The sequence below is a fragment of the Heterocephalus glaber genome, unplaced genomic scaffold (genome assembly GCF_053883595.1).
Source record: "Heterocephalus glaber isolate CG9 unplaced genomic scaffold, H.glaber_assembly_v1.0 deba00001457, whole genome shotgun sequence".
Lineage (NCBI taxonomy): Eukaryota > Metazoa > Chordata > Mammalia > Rodentia > Bathyergidae > Heterocephalus > Heterocephalus glaber.
The window spans coordinates 37,116,214-37,140,018 of record NW_028258305.1 but is presented as its reverse complement, the minus strand read 5'-3'; the positions used below and the strand labels follow the sequence as shown (position 1 = coordinate 37,140,018).

Sequence of the window (23,805 nt, the reverse complement as noted above, 5' to 3'; positions counted from 1 at the left end):
GGGCTTTCTGTGGGAGGTCCTAAAAGATGCATCAAACAGCAAGATCTCTCCAGGGCATGAGGGCACCAGAGAAGGCGGCCCACACGGAGGTCTGGCGCCGACAGATGGACGAGAAAGCGTGCTGATAATTTAGTAAAGATTCGGGGTTTTTACTGGGGAAAGGCTGTGAGCAGGAAAGTGTGGTGTGGCGGGGGAGCTCCACATTGGCCTCGTGAGACCAGGAGGAAGGTGGGGTCTTTGCTGTGGGTAGAGAATTAGCAAGCAGCTCCTCAGTAGCAAGCTCCTGGTGTCTTTGTCTTTTCTTTTCTCAAGAAAGTCTCAAAAACAGCTCAATTTCTCCAAGGTGGGGCTCAAGATACCCTCCATCTCTGGGGTGTCTAGTGTCACTTCCCGGCCTGACATGCTTCCAGGGTGGTCTGAGATGCCAGCCTCAAGGCCTGGGCAGGAGTGAGTCCCTCTCTCCTCTCCCCACATTTGCCATCTCCTGTTCACCCCATGGACCCAACTATGTGGCAACTGGGGTGCATTTGAAAGCTCAGTGACCATCACTGTCAGTTACTGCAGTAATACGATTATGTGCACGACACCTTTTATTTTATTCCCCAAGCTCATAAAATACTACAGCAACCTGCAAAGGAGAACATGATTATCATGGTCACCTCCATTTTATCAACGAGCAGTGGGTGCTCCCGGTGGTCCCATTGCTTGCTGGCCAGGGCTGGGGCTGGGACCCTGGCCCTTGGCTACAGGACACATGGCCCCCCTCTTACTGCATGCTATCTCCGTGTATGAGTCCATGCACGGCTTCCCTGGTTTACAGTGCTGACTATATCCACCTCACAGAATGTGCGTATGGCCAGGCACTGGCCAGGGCTCCGAGCATATTTAATGCTCATGAGAGTCCTGTGAGGTTGCCTACTGCTTTACAGACTCACTGCTGAGGAGACTGAGGCCCAGAGAGATGAAGTGACTCCCTGTACCCAGTGAAGGGAATTGGAGCCCAGGCCTGCTGGACCCAGGGTTGGTGTCCCAAACTGTGACGCCCTGGTGCGAGCCCTGACCCGCTCATTACTCACATCTACCTGGGGCCCTGTACTCTGTGGGCACCAATGGGCTCTCAAATCACGCCCCGGACTAGCTGCTTCTACTGAGCTCTGGAAACTGGCAGTGGCAGGGACCTGCCCGGAAGGAAAGGACAGGCTGCCACTCTAGAGTGGTGACAGGAAGATGCGGAAATGGCTGGCTGAGACACAGAGGGGAGATCTTAACAGGGGCTCCCGCACAGTGCCCCACTGGAGCCTACAGCATGGGGAAGATGTGCCTGAGGCAAGGCCCTGGGTGGGGCAGTTCCTGAATGTGTTCTTAAACAGAAGATGGCATTTCTTTCCAAATCCTGCACTCCTAGCACATAGTGAGGAGGTCGAACGCAGGCTGAAGACATGGACAAGTTATCTTCTCCATCTGTTTCCCTACAGCCAGTGAGGCAAAGGGAAACACAGGCCTAAGACATCCAACAGAGATGATCTTCCTTGGAGCCAGTGCTCTGTCCCCAAGTGAGTAGCACTCTGGATCCCCTGACCCTCGCCTGACTCCATCACACTCTGTGTCATGTGCTACAGCTCAGAAGCAGCCTCACAAACCACTCTGCCAACTCCCCACCTCCTTCTTGGCCAGCAGCACCCAACACAGTGCTGATTTCCATGAAAAAGGAGTGTACAGTGAGCTCTTGCCTCAGTTCTTGGTTTTCCCAGGGCAAGGGACAGTAAACTTGTTCCTGGCTTTCAGAATCACAGATTTCATTTTTGGAGCTGAGAACATCTAATCCATCCCAGGCTCTGTTCTTATATAAGGACACCTGCTCTCAGCTAGAAGGAAAAGGAATATGAAAAAAACATAAAATGCCAACTCTGTGACTGACCCCTAGGTTCACATGAACTCAACTCTTTAGAAGAGAAAAACTCAGGCAGTATAAAAAGTATGACAACTGCAAAATCAGAAATTCCTTTTAATCTCATTTCATGGGCAATGTTGGTACACTAGAAGGCATGAAATTTTTATTTCATGTCAATTTCACATGTAGATTAATTTGCTCATTCACATAAACATACACTTCTCCTACTTCTTGCCTGAACAGCTACCCTCTCTCACTTAATGTTATAGAACTCCTGTCTCATAAAAGATACGTAAAGTAATACTGAGATTTTCTGGCCACTTTTTAATTGCTTGGCATATTATTAAATTCCAATACACTCAGAAGGTAATAAGCAGACTGGAGCAAAGCAGTGAACTTCTTAGAATTTTAGTCAGGCACTGTGGTGGGGAGCTTCAAAGATGGCTCCTAATTCTTACCTCCTTGTATAATCCCCTTCTCTTGAGTGCAGATGAACCTGGTGAGTTGCTTCTAAGGAACAGAATATGGCTAAAGTGATAGGATACCACTTGTGTGTGGGGTGGTACTGGGGGTTGAATGCAGAGCCTTCACATTGAACTACATCCCCAACCTTTTTTCATTTTATTTTTTTAAAGTTTGAAACAGGATCTTACTAAGTGACTAAGTTGCCCAGCCTGGGCTTGAACTTGTGATTCTCCTGCCTCAGCCTCCCAGAGTGTCACTTTTGTGATTCGACTACACAGGCCTGGCTTGGATGTCTTGGTGATGCAAGCTGCTATGTTACAGAGCCTCCCATTCCCATTCAAGGAACGGAATCATGCTAACAGTCACATGAGTAAGCTTGGAGGAGTATCTTCCCCCAGTCAGGTCCTAAGATGACTATTCCCCCAAATGACTCCTTGTTAGGAGGACTCCTGAGCAGAGAACTCACCTAGGATTCCTGACCTACAGCGGCGATGAGATGATAAATGCTGTTTTAAGCCACTAAGGTTTAGGATAACTTGCTTATACACCAATAAATGAAAAAGACAGGCACTGAGGTACCTAAAAGAAGTCTGGCAGAGTTTCTCACTCCCCTGGGTCAAAGGTCCTGTACTCTACTTAGAAGAAGAGTCATGCAACTGGTTCCCAATCCCTAATCCCCTCTCCTCCATCACATGGCCATGCTCTACTGACCTCCAGCCACAAGATGATGCTAGTAAGGGGTGCCTGGAGCTCCTAACCCAGAGGGAGGTTACTACCTGCATGACCACTTTCTCACTTCTCCCAAGGATGATACCTGGCTAGGACCCTTCCACATGCACAAGAAAGAAGTTAGTTTGTTTCACACAATGGATCTCCTATGGCTTTAGAGCTAAACTATCTTGTAGAAGCCCAGTTAAGAAAGACCATCCTCATTGAGCCGGGGATGTAGCTCAGCAGTGCTGTGCCTGCCTGGCAAGTACAAGGTCCTGAGTTTGATCCCTGGTACTGGAAAAACAAAAAAGAAAGAACATCCTCGGAGCTACCACAGACCTACCTTCCTTTCCTGAGCACAAAGCCATGGACAGGACACCCGGTCTCAGTGTGGGCTTACTGAGGCCAACATATGCATTTCCTTGCACCTAACTGCCATTATATTCTTGGTTGAGTCTCTCAAACAAGCCAGCTCTGGGTCTGTAGTTCACTTCTTGGTCCTCAAGGGACCTTTCCTGTTTTGTTTTTTTTTAGCTGCTTACTTCCAGTAGGATTGGATTTTTAAGAAAATCTACAGCTTGACACTTCTAGGGGACTCTCACTGTCTGATTAATTGCAAACTGTAGATCCAAATGATGATCCCAGAAATCAGTTCATTATGTCATGTGTGTCTGGGTGAACCCTGGGTCTGGAAATGATACCTGGTCCCTGGCCCCTTCCCTTGCGCTCTTCCCTGCTCTCTGATTCTTAGCTGCCATGAGTTGGGCAGCTTTCCTTTGCCATGCCCTTTCTGCCTTGGATCCAGAGGCTAAAACCACTGAAACTGTGAGCTGAAACAAACCTTTTCTCCTTTAAATTGTGCATGTCAGGTGTTTTGCCCACAGTGACGAAGAGTACACTAATACAGACTGCAATTCACTCTCCAAAGCTTAGCTATTTTTCCACTTCTGATTGTGGTCTGGAAGTTACTTCTCCTGGGGAGCATTTCTTGATCTCCTGAGGCCTCTCCAAGGTACCTCTTTAGGACTGTGCATTCACCCCATCACTGCAATGTATTACCAACTGCTGTGAAATTACTGCCTTGTCTTCTCTGCTGACTATTGCTTCAATGAAGGCAAAGACTTATTTACAGCTGTAACTGTGTCTAGCCTGGTGACTAAACAAAGTAGAGTTATGATAGACATTTGAAGAATGAGTGGATGGATAAGAGGGGCAGAAGCAAGTGAGACTTCCATGAGGCCAGAGACAGAAGGGAAAATCATTTTGGCCAAGGTACGGGTGACATGAACACAAGGTTGCTGCAGACAGCAAAGGTCAAGGTCAGGAATGCATTAAAAAGAGATCAGACAAGTTAGTAGAGCTGAAGAGGAGCCCAGAAGCTGGAGTATGGAGGAATGGTGGGGAGCACAGGGAACTTTAAACTGAGGTTGCCCGGGGAGAAATTTGGGATTGTGCCTGGTGTCTATGGAGTGCTTTTAACTTCTGTTACTCTGGAAATATTCAGCCAAGTTTAAAGGCTTAGATGTTTTTCTTCTTTACCAAAGTTCCAGGAGAGATGAGCAATGCTTCTCAGCCTGAGTGGGAGAGCTGAATCCCATTTGACTATGGCTCAGATACACTTCCAGCTATGCACTCCCACACGGCAGCCACTGGCCACCTGCTGCTATTGAGTATTTGCAGTATGTGCAGACTTAATGGAGATACACAGTAAGTGTAAAATACTCACAATACTTCAGGGACTTCGTATGACAAGGAATTTCAACTATTTCACTAGTTTGTTTTTACACTGATTACATGTAGAAATGGTAATATTTGGAAATGTTAAATAAAACATATTAAATTTAATTTTACTTGCTTCTTTTACTTTTTAAAAACATGGTTCCTAGAAAATTTTAAGTGACATGTACATGTAAAGCTCACACCTATTTCTGTTGGACATCATTGTCCTAAAGTGGTTACCTGACCATAATTTGTATATTATTCAATTTAAAATGTCAGCTTTAGTGTCAGACAGTAGTCTCCTAGTGTTGGATTCTTTTGCATGAATAAAAAAATGTTATAGAAACCATTGTTAGCTTTATGACATTTTATGTTTTTAGGAAAGAGTTTTTAAAAATCCCATCATAATTACATACAAGAAAGGATGTTTAGATACCAGAAAAGGCCATGATCTTAGAACAATCAATAAGTCTTTAAATTTCAAAAGTTGGCTCTAAGGAAATCTCCCTCATGGTGTCCCTCTTCCTCCATTCCACAGATCCGAACTGTGCTAATTTACCAACTGGCATCTGAAAGTACAGTTCAAAAGTTTGTTCTATTAAATCATGATGTACCTTTGCTGCTATCCTTAGCCATCAATATAAACACTAACAGCAGACAAGACAGCTTCTAGTCTGTTCTGGGACCAGCAGACCCAACTCTGCTTTCAGTGCTGCTGATACTCAGGAGCAGGTATGGTTTTTGCAATCTCTGGCCATTGGTCTAGGATCAGTGATGATGAACATTTCAGAACTTTCACTGATACAAACAACCCACTGGGGCACGTGTGCCATAGGCTCACCACCACTGGCCTAAGGCCTTGGGCCCCTCTGCTGCCTGTGCAGACAGGTGCTGTCTGGGCTTGGAAAGCCCACCTGACTCAGAGGATGCAGACTCCTCCAGCTGCATTAGACTTTCTATGCAAAAGCCACTGCTCCACCATGCACTTCCACACAATTAATTTTGGCCAGGCCCCTGGAAGTAAGTGGGATACAGGTTGGGTGGAAGCTGTGGGGCAAGGGCCATTCCTTCTCCCCAGGAGGGTCAGCAGCTCTCCGAAGGCTGTGAAGAGGATTCACCTGGGATCTTGCCAGGACCTGTGTCAGCTGGTACCAACACCACCTAGTTAGCAGCTGTGGGTGCACACACATGTGTGTATGTGCACCTGAGTGTGCACAGGAGACCGTTCCCCAAAGACAAAAGCAGAACTTTGTTGAGGCCAGAAAGGGTGAGGTGGGCTAAGCCTCAGTTTTGTAATGTTTCCTGAAAAAGATTCCTCAGTGTCTGGGACCAGGGCCCCTTCGTGTCTTATTTTAGCCCTGATTGAATCACATTACACAACAGTAACAATAGATAACATTTATTGAATCCTCACTCTGTCTCAGGTATTCTTCCTTGAACTCTAAATCTGCACAATAATTCTCTGAGGTAGGTACTGTGGTTCCTCTTCTCTCACTGTGGAGGAGACTGCGAGGTTACGGTAAGCAACAGAGCCTTGGCATGAAACCAGGCACTCTGGCTCAAGATACTGTCTCACCAGCTCCACCCGGAAACCCGTTAGGACCATCCAGACTCACTGACTCTCAAACCTTATTTCATAGTGGCCTTTCTCTCCATCTTCTGTCTTGAAGACTGTGTGCTAGAAGGTTCTAGAAAGTCAGAAAGCCATGGGGCTGGGTGTCCCTTGCTTGCTAAAGAATGCCATTGTCTCCTGATATAACCTTGGCACTATTTCAGGGCATTCTCCAGGCCCTCTAGCTAAAGGCTCAGACAGAGAACAATTGTTTCCTCTTTTGCCTAAGCAGGGAAACTTCTTCACGAGGAAGCAGCTGAGATCAGACTGTGACTCTGGGGGTGAGGAGAGCAGACTGAGCACCCCAAGCTCTGCAGTAGTCTGCGGGCCAAGGGTCTCTCAGCTCTTCTCCAGGGACTCTCAACAGTGTGCCCTGTGCGAAGGTCTGAGGAAGGGGTAAGAAACAAAGGGCCCCACTTCCCTGCAGTCCACTCATCCCCAAGTCAAGCCCACCCCAGAACCTGCCTCTGTTACCCTTTGTTCTCACTTTCACCCCCCATGCTTGCCCTGGGCCCCAGCTCTGCCATCCAGCTTCCAAAAATTCTTCCTGCCAGAAGCCCTTGCACTCCAACCTTTCCTCCTCCTCCTTCTCACGGCAGTTTTCCTAAGGCACTGCCTTCCCCATGTGACTCTCCCCTACCTCCAGACACCACGTGAAGTCACACCTTGGCTGCCATCCCAATGCCTCCAGCATGGGGTGAACCCTCCAATCCTGCACACCACTCACTGTCCTACTTCTCTCCAAGAAGCTTTCTGTCCCTGCCAAACCCGCCCATGTGCCGTCCCATGGTCCTGCCCTGTGTCATGACCTCCACACGGCTACCTGGTCTGGCCATCTCCCTTCTGGCCTGCCTGAGTTGTAGCTGCTGTTCAGCAGAAGCCACTTCCTCCATCGCGCTCTTCGTGGGCTGCGTGGTGGTCCCATTCCCTTTCCACACAGCTGTCCATCTCTCTAAGCAGACTCTGCCTTCTTGTGGGGAAGGCCACATCCATGTCTCGAAGATCCTATGGGCAGGCTACTCAACCTACTGGCATCAATTTCCTCATCTCTAAAACCAGGATCATAGCAAAGTTGTGAGGCTTAACCAAGAGAACATATATAAGGTGCCCACCACATGTCAGGGGAGCAGTATGATCAATACGTGTTTGCCAATTATGGTCCTGGATTTATGGGCAAACATAACAATTCTTTGTGGAGTGAACGTGGCTTTAAATTTCCTGTAATTTGATTTTCTCGCTCTGTTCTGAGGATTCATTCCCACTCCTGCACTCGCAAGTACTGTATTTAGTAGATAGTTGGAGAAGGAATCTCTTCACTGAGCTAATGCCGCAGGAGAAGTCTGAATGTCAGGCACTCTACTGGGCTCTGGAGACAGAGATAAGCCAGCATCCCTGCCCCATGTCACTCAAGGCTTGGGAGGGGGACTAAGGATTGCAGTGGCGGGTGATGGGTGCTGCTCCGGGCGGGCCAGAGAACACAGAGAGGATGCTGAACTAAGAAAGGGGATCGACGTCATCCCAGAAAGGGGACCCTCCATCCAGACTCCTGAAAGATGAAGGGATGTCCTAAATAGAGAGGGCGGCAGAGAGTGAGGAGGTCCCGACCCTCGAGGCATAGTTGCGAAGCAAGCCTACCGGTGGAGGTGGAGACGTGCAGGGCTGTGAACAGACAGGAGGGCAGGTGTGCCATGAGGGAGTCTGGATGGGAGAGCTCTTGGGGGCCTCGGGCTTTACTCACGGACTGCGGGGTGGGGTGCAGAGCTGGGCATGAGCACAGCAGCCTTCTGGATGAAGTGAGGCTGAGAGGGGCAGATGGCTTCACGGATTTGGGCTCCGGTCAAGGGTGAATGGGGGACCTGGCCTCAGAGAGAGCCGATCTCAGGGCGAAGAGGGGCTTGCTTGGAGAGGTGGCCGGCCAGGCAGCCTCTGTGAAAGGAAGTATCTGCGTGCTGCGGCAAGAAGAGGCAGGGAAGGGGCCGGGGCTTTAGCTCAGTGGTTCTGGTGCTTGTCTCGCAAACACAAGGACCTGAGTTCGATCTCTGGTATCAAAAAAAAAAAAGAAAAGAAAAAAGAGGCAGGGAGGAGGAGAGCGGGGAAAGGAGGCAGATTGTCTGTCCTGGCTGCTTTAGGGTTACTGCAGGGTCAGACAGTTCGGAAGATGAGAGTGGAAATCTGCAGGCCACATATGGGCTCCTCTTGTGGTCTCAGGACACCCGGGATAACCCCCAGGGCATTTACAGGCCTTGCCTCTCGCTGGCCTGGGGGCTCTGGCTGGCCAAGGGACATCCTCCCGAGCGAGCGAGCATTCTTTTGCTGGTTGCCTACACACTCAGTCGGTTTTCCAGCCACCCGGGGCCTCACGCGGGCTGTGCCCATGGCATCCCACGGTCTGTGTTCACGGCAGGCCCAGGGCCTCCTTTCCATAGCTTCTCCCACCCCCAGCTGTCACCTCCTCTCCTGCTCTTTTCATCTCTTGTCAAACACATTTTGTACTTGCTGGCCCTGGGCCCTAACTCACTCCTTCTGCTGGCCCTGGCTCCAATCCCTAGTATCTTCCAAACACAAACTTCCCCAGACATGGTGTTGCAACTGCCTCATCATTTATTTTGCTTTCCAGTTTTTAAAGTCAGTTTGACATTCAGGCAAGTGGAACACTCAGCGCTGGGAGCCAAGACTGAGCCAGGAGCTTGTAAGCACCTCCCTGCCCACAGCTTGTTCTCAGCTTACCCCAACTCACGTGGGCCATAGCATCCTGACTCAGAGAGGGGAGCGGGCACTAACCCAGGGCCTCCCCAAGCTCATCAGCACGTGCTACCGCTTCATCCACCCTAGGTCTGTCCCTTCTCTGCCCTACTTCCCTGTGCAGATTTTTCCATGGCTATGGAACAGTGTGGAAAGATCCCAGGGCCTAATGCTAATGCTGATCCTGATGCTAGAACAAATCTGACCACTCACAGCCACAGCTAATGGTCCCCGAGGGCTTCCTAGACATTAGGGATTATGCTCAGCATTTGATACCTCCCTTTGGGTACCATTACGATTCCCATTTCATAGGTTAAGAACTGTGTCTTGGCGAGTTTGAGTAACTCACCTAAGGACCAGCTAGTAAGTAGCCGTGTTGCTTTTATTTCAGATCTCACAGAGCTAGGAGATCAAGCCCTGACTTCTGCCTTAGTCTACCAGTTGCTGTGCTTAGGCATCAGCTTCCTTCCCTGAAATGGCCATAACCTATCCACTCAAGGACACTTGTGTCTCAGCCTGGGAGGGGCCTGGTGACCCCCTCAGAGTGGAAGACGTGGAGGGTGGAGAGGGCTGGCCCAAGGAGATGGACAGGGCCACAATAAAAAAAGGACTGCACTAATGGTTCTGCAGGGCCCTTGAGTCCTGTTAGGAAGGGGAGTGTGTGAGGGGAAAGATTAATCCAGGGTTTGGGGGTGGGAAGATGCTGCCTAGCAGGAGGGTGGTGTCATGTTTCTGGAAATAGCTTTCAACCTGATTCCGCTCACTCCTAAGCCAGTTCCCGCACGTTCTTACTAGCAGAAGTGTGTAAAACCAGCAGACAGAGCTGGAAGTGACCTTAGCAACCATCTCTGTCTTACTTCTCTCATCTTAGATGTGTAACAATAGATATCCAGGCAGCTGAGCTGAAGATGTGGTTGGGCATTATTTTAAGAATCCAAGTCTGAATTAGGATGTGGCTCAGAGGTAGAACACTTGGGTAGCATGCACGAGGTCCTGGGTTCCATCGCAAGCACACCAAGGAAAGAAAAGTAAAAAGAAAGGGCCTCAGCCTTCTGATGCTTGAACCAGTTGTTTTTCTCCCCTTACTTCTTTACCCTGCCTCAGAATGCTGTGCAAAATACCAAAAAATAACCAGAAGAGAAGCAGGTGGCTAAAAGAGGACTAGAATGCAGCTTTGATACTTGGTTCTTGGGCAAAGAGTATAGCTAGATGGAAAGAGGGAGGCAAAATGCTCAATTAGGCTCTCAGCTGGACAATATGCTTATGAAAGGATGCTCAATTTCACTGACCACCAGGAAGAGGTAAATGCAAAACAGTAAGATACAGCTACTTGGCTTTCAGAAAGGCTAAAATGGAAAAGACAGACAACAGGAATGATTGGTGACAAAGATGGAACCACCAGAACTCTGCTATGACCACTTCATTGCATGTGGGACAGTGTTTACAAAAGCTTCCTGGAATAGACCCTGCAGAAACACATGCATATTTACCAAAAGACATATATAAGATTAATCAGAGGAATACCATTCATAAGAGCCCCAAACGGGGAAAACCTCAAATGAGCACAATAGTTGAATAGACATATAAATTGTAATACATCCATACAAAGAAATACTATAGCAGTCAGAAGGAACAAGCGGTGTTGGTCAAAATGTGGCCAAACTTCATACACATAATTTTTTTTTGGTACAGGGGGATCGAACTCAGGACCTTGTGCCTGCGAGGCAGTAGCAGAACCATTGAGGTAAATCCTCGGCCTCATACACATTATTTTGAGGAAAGGCAAACACATGAAGTATATAGTGTAGAATTTCAAAAACAAGCAACATTAATCTCTAGTGTTTGAAGCCAACTTATGGGTAAGTTACCGATAGTGCAGGGGCACAAAGGTAACTTCTAGCAAATGATAATGTTCTTTTTCTTGATCTGGGAAAAAGGAAACCTGTGTACACTGGAAATACATTTATTTCAATAGAAATTCTACTTAGGAAAAGATGGAGAGGTTCTGCTCTTGGGCAGATTTTGGTTTTGTAGGAAAATTTCAAAAGCCATGGAACTGGAAGAATGCAGTGCCATCTATGAAAGGGCCAAAAGCTGCATCTGACCTCACCATCAATGCCTTCTCCATCCCATCCTTGATCCTCACAGCACTAAACTGGACAGCTCAGAACGCAGACTGCAAATCCTCCCTCCTCAGCCCTCTTCTTCTGCCCTTTACAAGTGCACGTGGGAAAATTAATTTTTACAAAGATATTCAGATGAGAGAACCAGTACCATTTTTCTCATGGTGTTACTATAACCCTGAGCTCACTGGGCAGGGTATATCTTCAAGGAAACATGCCACCCATTAGCTGTGGTCCATAAGGTAGGGATGTACCAGTGGCCTGGAGAGGACAGGGAGGGAGTCCCCATTTAGCCACCTGGGATGTCTATTCACTTGGAGAATCTGTATTTCCTGAGGACAAACTTTCAGTCTACCTTCTTATTTATACATCCCTAATACCCTTACACTTAGTAATTTGTAGAGTAAATTCCTCATGGCAAATATTTAACCCAAAACAGTTTCCCATCTTGACACCGACCCTATTTTGACATCTCTCTCCATACCTCTTTCCTTTGCTTATCTCCCAGATGATGTGGAAATGAAGGAGGCAAACCCAGGGAGGAAGAAGGGAAATCAGCCCCCAGAACCAAGGTGACCTGCTTCCTTGCAAAGCCACACAAGGTTCTTCTTGTGTCACCTGCCTACCAAGATCTGGCCCAGGTGACAGAAAGCTGGATGACACTCTTTATTCCATCAGATGTTATGTTGTTTTTGTGCCTCTAGGAAAAGCTAAAATATAATTAGCAAATTATTTTAATTGGAAGACCCAGCCTCCTCAGGCATCCTCTTCTTGGCCTAAAGCACAAGTCAAACAACATACACTCAACTCAGTGAACTTGGGCAAAAGAAGTGTTTTGTTTGTGACAGAAAAAATATTATATATTAAAAATATTATAACTACCTCCTGATGTTTTCTTATGCTTGTCTCCCAACATGGAATCCCTACTACCTGGCAATGCTCTAAAGTCCTGTATGTCTCCCCCAGTTCCAGTCTAAATGCCACCTCCTTAAACAAAACCTCAGCCTCCCACCCACGTGGAAACTCCTTCTTCCATTCAGGCCAGCTTAGCGTGTTTTATCTTTTTGCATAGGAAAGCTTCAAACTCCTGTGCTTTGCTACACAACCTAGAGAGAAATAGCCACACCAAAATCTGGGACAAGGCAAGAAGAGCAAGAAGTCTGTGCATTAACTCCAGGGTCAAGGGGCAGTGGCCGTGGTGCAGTCCACGCTGGTGCATCAGGAAGAGGCCCCTCGTCAGGTTCATCCACTAGACCACACACTCCTAGGTGGTGGAGACCAATTCCTAACACAAAATTTGGCACGTGGCAAATCCTCGGTACATGTGTTGACTGAATGAATAAATGAGCAAATGAGTAAATGAATGAAAGGTACAACGCAAAGTCAAAGTTGTCAGAATTCACTAGGAAACAAAGTACGAGAAATAAATTAGCTAATGCAGTTTTTGTCCAAGTGAATTCTCACTAGCAGGTGTTATTGTCGATTCCCTTTTAGAGGCTGAAGAATTACCCTTTTGGGAAATTTCCTTGAAACTCAGAAGAGCCAGTGGAAGCAGGGTCTGCAGGCTCAGCATTAATGGAACCAGGGGACCAGGACCAGAGAGGAATCCTGACCCAAAGGCACCTGTTATCCCAGCCTGTGTTTCCCCTCTCACTGGAGAGAACTGTCCATCCAAGGCCCTGTAGATGGCAGTGCAAACAGGTGCCCAGGATTGCAGACTTGGTTCTACTGCAGAGCTACTTCCAGGATGCTCTGAATCCCCTCCAGCCATTCCCTTCCTCCCCCAGAGCAACCTGAACTCCAAGATGCTCAGAGCCCCTGTCAATGGTCTCACATCCTGGATTGAAAAATAGTACACAGGAGGGATCAGAAAGTAGCAGATGGGGAGAGCTTGTTTGCAAAAGCTAAGTGTCTGTGATGGGTTTCCCCTCCCTTCCCCTCAGCCTTGATGCAGAATCACTAACTCTGTGCTTAGCTAGTGGAATAGCCTTGACTCTGAGGGAATATGAACATTTTTTACGCTTAGCCATTCCAGCCGTAAAGATTTTTATCCTATTACTGCTAAGTGACGAGCACAAGGAGAGAAATGATGATGATCTTTGGCAGCCATTCCAACCGAGTAAATACAAGGAGGGAGAAATGCATTCAGAGACTGGGCCACTGCCCCTTCATTTCCCAGGATGAAAAGGAGCGGAGGAAAAATGTCTCCCCGGTGAGATGTATTGAAGTGTGGAATTTTCCCTCCAGGCTAGCGATGGGTGCCCCACTGTTTGAACCATTTAGCACCATGCAGGATGAAGGCCGGGCGAATATGCCCGGAGGGGAGCAATCAGACCCAGCCAGGCCACAGAGGTGACCTAATGAAGCATCCGCAGCTGTACCTCTGTGAGGCCCAAAGCTCACAGGCTCAGTCCGCCCTTCCACCTGCTCCCCTGCATGCCAACCAATCCCATAATAGGCATTGCTAGGCAACAGCAAAAATATACATTTGCTCTATCAAAATGTTTCCCCCCTGTGGAGGGGTGTGTTCCCATTTGATGGCTTCTTGTCTGCCAGACGCTTGTGCTACAGTGGTGATGGCAAATCGGCTGCTGTCTCCAGAAAGGAAGGACTGCTGGGCCAGTCACTACTTCATGGACAACAGGACTTCTCTGGGAAATCCAGGCCATACCCCAGCTAGAAGCTGCCTCTTCCTTACACTGAAATCACTGTGCACCACACACCACTACCTCCCACCCACGGTGTGACACATGTGGCCACATCTTATTCGTCCTCGTGAACCCACAGTGACCTGGAAACAGAAGGTCTTCTAAGTATTATTAGAACTAGAGGCCTTGGGGGGAAGCTGGAACTAAGCTGCCGGGGGCTCTGCTCAGTTAAGGTGGGGCCTGGTGGCATGGTTTGTGTGCAAATCTGGACCAAGACATCACAGTGCAGAACCACACATCCATCCACACCTGTATGGTGACTCATGGAATGGCAACTTTAGGGTTATCCACATCCGCGTCTTACTCCAGACAAGAAAATGAAGCCCAGAGGGGGAGCTGGGATGTGCTAACGGCCTCTCTGATTCCCTCATCCCCACCTCTCTCACCTGGCCTGCGCTGGAATGAGGAGCATGGGCCACAGCAGAGACATGCATGTCTAAAGCATGTGTCAGGTTCTTCGAGACAGAAAATTACGCACATGGAGGGAGGTAGGGGGTGGGAAGGGCATGCGGGGGGGCGCTAACCCTGCAGTGCGCTGCCCTGTACATGAGTGGGGGACCCATCTGCAGCTGTAGAAACTCCCTTTCTAAACTACACTCGATGCGAAGCAGCATCCTTCACTGCCCAACCCATGGGACCCGTACACCCTGGGAAAGGGGAGTCAAAGCCTGCCCAGGCCCATCTGCCTCCATTCCCTGCCTTGTCTTGCCTCAGTGGTCCCACACTCCGGATAAAGCCGACTGCCTCCCACAAAATACCACAGGCACCGTGTGGAGAACTGAGAGAAAACGGTTACTCTGCCTGTCAGGCTCCACACAGAGAAATTAAGCCCCAAGCTCCTCTGGCCCTTCTACTCCCTGAGGCTAGAAGAGTGTGCCAATACTTCCGGTGATTCACTCAGCACCGAGGCTTGTTGGAGGGAAGACTTTTACAGCCTCCTCCCGCCACCCTGTCACACTGCATCTTCAGATTCCTGAGCAATTCACTCCAACACTCACCGTCTTGGCAGATCTTGCTCTAATGCTCAACTAATAGTTCTCTGTTTCAGGCGCCATCCAAACGCATCCTATAAATCAGAATCCAATTACTGTGGTAAGAAAATTGGAAGCAAATTTAATAAGCTCAGACCCCTCCCACAAACTGTTCCTTCACTCTTTTCACTAATGAGAGCTCTTTAAGGGAAAAAACCTTTTTCATTTAACACCGTGTCGGCTCTCTCAGTTCCTTATAGGAGGCCCCTGAGGGTCAAAGAAGACTAAGGGGGCTTCTTTTAGTTCTTGTTTTCCTCCCTGCATGTAAGGCAGGTGAGAGATAGTGGTGGAAGATCTTTTCATTCTTTCTCTCCCTTCCATTTGGTCAGTAAACATACACTGAATTCTGATCACATGCCAGGCACTGTAACGGATGCTCAATGTGTTACTCAACCTAGAGGGCAAATGATGTCCTAACCAGTAGGATGTTAGCTGCAAGGCATGGTGGGAGCACACAAAGTGACCCAGTGGGCACAAAGCCTGGATCCATGGAGTGGGGTCCCATGTAGGAGGCAGGAACCCAGTGTGGGCCAACAGCCATGGGGCCTAGGGGTGGCCCTAAGTGGCAGCCTCTTGGTGGAGGTGATGCCAAGAATCAAGAGGATGGGAGAGGGAGGAAGTAGATCCTGTGGGTTAAGGAATGGAAGAAGACAGAGGAGCAGGAAGGAACCAGAAAGACCAGTCTCTACAGGACCAGAGATAGAAGTCCTGTCACCTGGACAGAAGCAAAAGGCTGCTGCATGGCAGCAATAAGCCGGGTGGGTGGCCTCATTCCAGGGCCTCTACCCTCTTCTTAATCCCTGAGCCTTTCTGATGAACCAACCCACCCACGAACTTTATCTGGGCCTTAAAAGCAAGCAGACACTCTGTGGTTTCCACATAAGCAGGACTCGGAATCACCTGCAGTGCTTGCTAAGCCAGATCACTGGGCTCTACCCTCGAAGTTTTCTAGGTGAGGCCTAAGAACGTGTATATCTAACAACTTCCCAAGTGACGCTGGTATAGGGAACCAGACTTCCTTGCTATCTAATATAGGACCCATAGACCAGTGGCATTTGTCCTGGGAGCTTATTAGAAATGCAGAATCTTGTGCCCCAACCCAGACCTACTGAATCATACTATAACAGGATCCTCAGATGATTTGGGGGTTTTTGCCTATATAAGTTTGAGAAGCATTTACCTACAGCAGTGGTCCTCAATACTTGCTGCTCATTATAGTTTCTGGGGAGCTTAGAAAGGACATACTTCAGCTGACTAGAATCTGGGTATCAGCCTGCCCACCTCCCTGTCCTAATAGCACAACTGACATCTTTTGAGTATTAACTATGCAGCACGTCAACACTTGATGCATATTTTACTCAATCCTTACAAAAACCAAATTAGGTAGGATTATTGTTAATTTTATCCCCACTTTTCAAAAGGGGAACCTGAAGCCTGGTGAAGGTGGACAATTTAAGCTCATTCAGCTTGTCAAGAGCACAGCCAGCATGGGAAACAAGGTAGTCTGATTCCAGAGTCTGTGTCCTCAACCTGGGCTTAACTCTACAGAGAGCCTCTGGCCCTGACCCACTGCTGGTGATGGGGTTGGTGATGCACTCTTACATTTCATTTCTGATAAACTGGTGAAAAGCAGGGCCAGATTTACAGTAATGATCCCCACTGCAATTCTTTCTCCCAGGGGACACAGGACAATGGTCGGAAACATTTTTGGTTGCCAAAACTTGGGAGTGAGGGTGCCACTGGCCTCTAGTACACAGAGGCCAGAGATGTTGCTAAAATCCTACAAACCACAGGACCAACTCCACAGGAAGCACTATCCTGTCCCACATGTAAGCAGTACTGCTGCTGCAAATCCTTGGTCTACAGGATGCTGGTCACGGGCAGCCCCAGCTGGTCAGAAACCAAGCAGGGAGGGCTCAAATATGAACCCCAGGGCTCTGTCAGCCCAGGCAGGTGAGCCCCAGGTGCTGCATCTCGATGAAGTCAGCATATAGCCTCGAGACCGGAGTCATAGAAATATTAAGGAACTTAGCTGGTGACTCCAACTTCATGGCCAGTTTCCTTGAAAACCAAGGGAGATCCTGTAGCTAGAAGGGGACTCCCCAAAAGGCTCCTCTGAGGGGGGAACACAGGGCTGTGTGGAAGCCTCTGGAGTTCTCCTCACCACAAGGGTGACATCAGTAGGCAGAAGATCCCTACCAAATGTGGCCTGGGGACAGCTGATCCAGCCAGGGCCTCTCATGGTTTGAGCCTGACACATCAGTACCCCCAGGTGGTGGGTGGCCCCAGGCACCGGCTCTGATTCTGATTCCCTGTTCTTTCCTTTTCCTGCTCATTCTGAGGTTCATAAACCTGACATTCTCCGAGCAACACCATCGAAGCTCCTGCAGGTCAAGGCTGTTGCCCTGAGGCAGACATATGCCTGGTACACTTTCCCTTTTGTCTCCCCAAAGGGTGTCTCATTCTGTCTAAATCTTCTCTGCCATTCTTGCTGCACTCCCAGCAGGTCACAGTTCCTTGACAGATGGAGAGAGCCCACCAGGTTCTCTGCAAAGCCCAGAGCTGAGCTGGTGAGCTTGGCTCCTTGGGGACAGGCACAGATCTTCCTCACTTACCACTGCATATGTATCTGGTCCTTGTAAAACTTTCATTTCTGCCTCTCAGATCAGAGAGGTGAGAGCATGCAGGAAATAGCCCAGCTCTGGGTATCCCCAGGTGACCGCCTGCTTGGCGAGCTCTCGGTACCTCCTTTCTGCAGCAGGGAGCAGTCACAGATGTCTCCTGAAGCACTTCCACCCTGATGCATTGGCTGCTTTCTGGCTAGGTAGGGTCCCTCAGTCCCTCCAGATAAGGATGGGACCACCCGCCTGAGACCCAGTGGGCCTCCTGAGCCACCTGTCTCCTCCCTCTTCCCTACACTTCTATATGTACTTTCTGCTCAGAGAAATAAAAGAACCTGATATTTGAATACAATTCTCTCACATGCCAAGGAGCAGGGTAAGTCCTGGGGAATTTAAATAGGAATAATAATAAGAATTTAAATAAAACTCTGACTGAAGATGCTTTCAGGCTAGCAAAAGGGAAGCGGCATGGCCTGTGTCCTGCATCTCTGGCTGTACTGTAGGGGCACCAGGCATTGCCCCTATGGAAGAGTTTCAAGGTACCTTGAGGGCAGAGTTGTACAGTATTCATGGACTGTTAGAGATAGAAGAAGCCAGAATATCATCCAGTTCATCCCCATACTATATTCATGGGGAACCAAGACTCCAGCTCCTTCTGGGAATGATGATGATTAACAAGGTTGAAAGCCTCCAGAGGATACCTGCTGTTTAAGACAAGGTTTCTGAGCTGTGCAACCCAGCAGGGGAAACTGAGTCCACAAGCTTTCATATAATACTAACTTAAGAACCCCCAGAGTAATCAGTCTCTTAAGTCAGGGAAATTCCTACTTCCCTGCAGCACAAAACCCCCAGTTTCCACAAGGTGGCTACCCAGAGATCCAAGCACATATAGCTAGCTAAGACGCCAATGCCAGTCTCTCAGTACACAATGCCTTCAACATACCCCACTCCCTCCAACGGCCGTCCTACTGTGTGGAGCTGGTGCAAAGTCAATTTCCTGCTGCAGATAGGTAATATGCCCACACTACTCCTTGGCACCTCTGGGCCCCAGGGGTGGAAGCCAGGAGGTGGGAGGGGAGTGCTGGAGCTGGGACTCCTTGCTTGCTCAGGCCTCTGCAGAAAGCTCAAGGGCTGCCCTCCCTCCATGAGACCAAGTGTCTTCGCAGAGCTTCTTTTTGCTGGGAAACAAAGCTTTCTACTGGACCCAGTCTCTGCTGCCCACTGAAGGTGTGGCCTGACCAAGGACATGGCAGAAGGGAGGCTGTGTGGAAGGGCCCCTTGGCAGGCAGATTGGGGAACCAATGACAGAAGGCCCCTCAGCTTCTCTTCCCACATGCAAGATGCACAAGGCTGTCACAGGGAAGAGTCAAGAGATGTGCATCTTGCAGCCTGACTTCTTGGGGTATGTCCGTCCTGCCCTCCCCCTCTTTGAAAGCCAGGCAGAGACATGGGAATGTACCAAGGGAAAAGAGCTACAGCAAAGCATTTATAGGGCTCCATGAGTTCACAGCAAGTGTCACCTGGAGTGACTACCAGGCGAGGGAGAAGGTGTACCTCTCATCCTCTCCAATCCCCTCATGGAAAGGCGGAGATGCTTTGGGATGTCTTGTGGCAATCAGCAGCACAGAGGAGGTGAATTAGCACATCATCTTCCCGTTAGTGTCCAACGGGGAACAAATGGTCTACCTGTGCCAACTCTTGGCATCCAACACTACCCAGAGTGGGCCCCCAAACCCAGCCAGCTGTGCATCTGTCCAGACTGCAGGGAGGGGTGGGGGTAACAGCCTGGGAGGAAGAGGAAGTACCTGGGATGGCGCGTGTCCGGGACAGCCCGATGGCTGGAGATCCGCTCGCTCTCTCTCTGGTTGAAAGCATACAGCTTATAGGGGTCATCACCAACGCGCCACTTTTTGGCATTCAGATACCGCCGTTCATCAAACTGCTCCCACAGGTCGTCCCAGTCCGCATCCGAAGGCTGTGTGTGACACGAAAAGAAAGTCTGTGAGAATGGTCCCCTGTCCTCTGCTAGCCAGCCACCTGTCCACTTCTCAGCACACAACCACAGAGGCCAGGCTCAATCTAGGAACACTGGGCTCAAAGATGAGGCCAGAGATAAAACATTAACAACCCATCAGCAGCAGCAATAAACAGAACAATGCCAATAGTGGCCACTGCCATTTACTGAGTGTCACATTCTGGGCTCTACTCCAGGACCTGGACTCACACGACCTCATGTCATTCTCACAGCATTATGAGATGGAATTGCTCGCATTCCCACCATGCAGATGAGAAAACAGCTTCTGTAGGTGGGTACCTTGCCCAAGATCCCCAATGAGGAAGTGGCAGGGCTATATCCTCCAGGGCAACTTGAGGACTCCTGACATAGTGGCCGACACAGAGCAGGTATCCAATGACAATCATCATCTCCACCTCTGGTGTGGCAGCAACAAGAAGTAGGCCATCCGTCTCTACAACTGTGCTACCTACCAGACTCCCGGAGCCACTTCTTCCTTCAACCCAAGAACTTGTGCCTATTTTAGGGAGGCATCAATGGGAGAGTGAGTTAGGAGCGTGGCTGTAGGTATTTGCATATGGACACGGTGCTTCAGAACCTGGAAGACAGTTTCTGTACTTAGATTCACGAAGACCCTCTGGGCTGGGCAGGGGAGCTGAGGTTCCAGAAAGCTGAGGTTCCTGGCCTGTCTGAAGTCATTCACTGGTGAGAGGCAGAGGCCAGGGCATAGCAGCAAGAGGCTGCCTCCTCACCAGAACCCAGAGTTCTTGGTTGTCCCATCCACACCAGCTCCTCAGCCACCAGAAACACTGCACCCAGCCAGGGGCAGAGGTTCCTGAACTGCGTAAGCCGGAGGCTTAGGCTCGGCAGCCACCTCCCAAGGATGTTATCACTCTCCCCAGGCGGAGAGCAGTCGTACTCAAAAAAACTCAAGACATTTCAGGTCCATCTAACCTGAAGGTCTCTAGAAGACCTTACTGGTGGGGTTCTGCCATGGAACAGGAGGGTTGCTGTCCTGGCCTGCACGTCACTGAGAATGAGCTGTTCGTGTGTTACTCGCCCCAGTTGACATGCAACTGTCTCGAACTGCCCAGGTTTTAAGAGAGCAGAAAGCCACCACCCCAGCAGAACAGGACAAACCATTCCTGCACGCAGGAAGCTTGGGTGGGAAAGCCCAGGGCAGGCCCAGCAAACAGCGGCACAGGCTCTCGGCCCCTGTGGCAGGTAGAGGGGCCAGGCCAGTCTGCATGTATATCTCAGGCACCATGTGATCTTATCTGGTCATTGATCTCTCTCTCCCTCTTTGTTATCTCCTTTTGAAACAGTCTTTTCTTGCTAATAGCAGAAAATGAAGCCCTGGAACCTGTGATTTTTATCCAATAATTGATTTTATTAACATCCAGTGATACTGTTGCTTCAGAACATGCTAGGGGAACTTAGGCAGGTGGGGGAACCTCAAGCCTGTGGTGTGCGATGTCACAGCCTGACAGATGTCACCCCTGGCTGGAACATCATCCTCCCATGGTCCTTGTGGGAAGGACCATGGAACTGTCTCCCAGTAGCCATTTCCTAAATAAATTGTGAGCCCTTCTGGTGCTCCGAGAGAGGGAGCAGGGAGGAGGATACAAGGCCCCTGCCCTCGGGAATACAGCACTGCAGAGACACCCTCAGGAATACCTATGCCGAACCACAAGGTGAATCTGGTCACAGAAGATCAATGGCGATGCTGCGTAAGCACAGGAGTGAAGGACATAGGGGACAGCTTCTTGGGTAGGTGTCACACGAGTTAGACTTTTAAGGGTCAGAAGGGACTTTTACTTTGCTTGAGGGATGTGGGGGGTATGTAGCAAAAAGCTGGAGAAAAGGCAATACATTACTCAGGGTTTTTACAGTAACAAAGTCAATAGGGTGTGTGTGCGTGTGTGTGTGTGTGTGTGTGTATTTAAGTTTATAGAAAGAGATCATAAGGACCTGGCTCGTGTGATTTATGGAGTCTGATGTGTCCCACAGTCTGTGGTGGTCATGCTAGAGACCCAGAAAGAGCTGACCTCTCTCTCAGTTCAAGTCCAAAGGGAAGAAATAGGCAGTTCAAAGGCAGCAAGGGAAGAATTCCCTCTCAGTTTCACTGGGTGGAGCCTAACCACAACGGGAGGGTGATCCGCCTAATGTAGGCTCCCAATGCACCTGTCCACCTTGTCCAGAAAGGCCTCTCGGACACTCTCAGAAGAATGCCTGACCAAATGCCTGGGGAAATGCCGTGGTCCAGTCAAGTCAACACTGGTATAAAATTAACCACCCCAGGCAGCAAGTGTGGAGACAAAGCCTCTGTTTAGGGAATGGTTAGTTTGGGAATAGGGAGGCTGGAAAGTGGACTGCAAAGAGGTCAAGAACAAAGGAAAACTCCAGAACACGGGAAGCAGACCATGGGGAAACGTCTCTGGCCACATGTGTGGGATGGAGTAGAGGAGGGAGATCTACTACAGAGGCCAGTTGGGAAGTGACCTCAATAATCTAACCTGATGCCTGGAGTGGGGCCCTGCTGGGTGCCACCGATGGTTCCATCCACCTGCTGGGGAAGCAGGAGGAGGGGCAGGCCCCAGGACGACCGGAAGTGGCTAGAAAGAGGAGATATAACACCTCTTATCCTCATTCCAGGCCCCTACTCTCTGTTCCTGCCAAGTGGGCCCAAGGCCAGTGGCTTCCCAGCCTGGTTTTCCCTATCCACAGGGTAGTCGAGCTTACCTGGCACCCCTGGCAGGAGCTGCCTCCGGGCAGAAGGTGCTGTGAAAACTCAGCTGGAATTTTGGCCCCAGAAAACCAGAGCAGCAGCCAGGATGGCAAGAGAAATAGCATACACAGTGGGGGGAAGGCATCCTTGGCAGGGACTGCTCGCTTTGGCGTGTCACATGTGTAGAGCTGGCTCACAGACTGCTACACTGAGACCCCTTCAGGGCCACAGCCTGCCCTAAAGGCTGGGCTTTCCTACTGTAACATCAAATGTATTAAATAACTGCAAAAGTGTGTTTAAAATAGGACACTACATTTAACACCCTATACGTGCACACATACTGTCATAGATTCCTCACACAGCCCCATCTGTGCAGGGAGGGATGGGATTAGAGGAGCGAGGTGGCTTGCCCAAGTGCACAGCTAGCACAGGATGAAACTGCTGATGTAATCCCCCCAAAGAGCCCCCGCCACCACAACCTGGAACAACGGAATAAAAACGCACCAAAGGGTCGAGCTGCTCTAAACCAACTGACATCAGATGAGTCCCACAAGGGACTTAAACCCCATGGATCCCTTCTGCACCATGGTACGGAAAGGGGGACACCCCCACTGTGAAGGCTTTCAATCAAGGTTTCACAGAAGAGACTATTCTGTGAAAATGCTGTGCCTATACTAATGCCTGCCGCTTGCTGGGCACTATTGCGCCATACTTTATTTTCAAAGGAGGGAAACCTTCCCTCTTCACCTATCATGTTCCCATGGAAGAATTCTCCCCTAAGAAAATTAAAGCCTGGTGCCGAGCCAGACACAGAGGCCACGGCAGGACAGCCATTCCCCTCGCCACCCCAGGCATGGCTGCAAACTTTGGAAACACTTCCAAGGGTCCCTGGCTTCCCCGCCCAAGGGGCTAACCCCTACCCACTGTGGGCTGTGCATGCCTTACCAGAGCAGGCTGCTGGGTGTACAGTCGCGGCCTGTCCTTCCAACCTGTGCCCCCCGCCCCATGCTGCAGACTATCCTGGCCTTCTTGTCCCTACATAGGAAGTGCACACCAGGCTTGCCTCTAGAAGTCCATCTCAGGTGTGCCTCACCATCTCCCCCTACAGGCACCCCTGAGTGTTCTGGTCCCTCCGTCTAGATCCAAAGTGGGGAAATGGGAATCCCCTTCATCCTCAGACAATTTCGTTCTCCATGCCATTTTTGCCAAAAGTTTTGCCTTAGCTGTTGGAGGGTGCCTGCTTGCCTCAAGTTATGGCATTAGTAGGATTAATTGTTTCCCATTTGTTTGCTGATTCCTCAATGTTTTTCTTCAGAAAAATTCAAAACCAAACCAATAGTCTGTGTGTGTGTGTGTGTGTGTGTGTGTGTGTGTGTGTGTGTGTGTACAGAAACATAGGGAGCGAGAAAAGAAAAGGATTTTGGAGGAGAGAGAACAAGA

General features: G+C 49.4%; 1 protein-coding gene across 1 annotated transcript in view; it reads right to left on the bottom strand.

Annotated features, from left to right (window-relative positions):
- The window catches only part of Galnt14 (polypeptide N-acetylgalactosaminyltransferase 14), a 211,110-nt gene that overhangs the window by 56,011 nt on the left and 131,294 nt on the right, over window positions 1-23,805 (bottom strand). Inside the window, exon 2 of the mRNA XM_004839254.3 lies at window positions 19,429-19,598. Coding sequence (XP_004839311.1) covers window positions 19,429-19,598 — 170 coding nt within the window. The remainder of the gene's footprint in view (window positions 1-19,428; window positions 19,599-23,805) is intronic.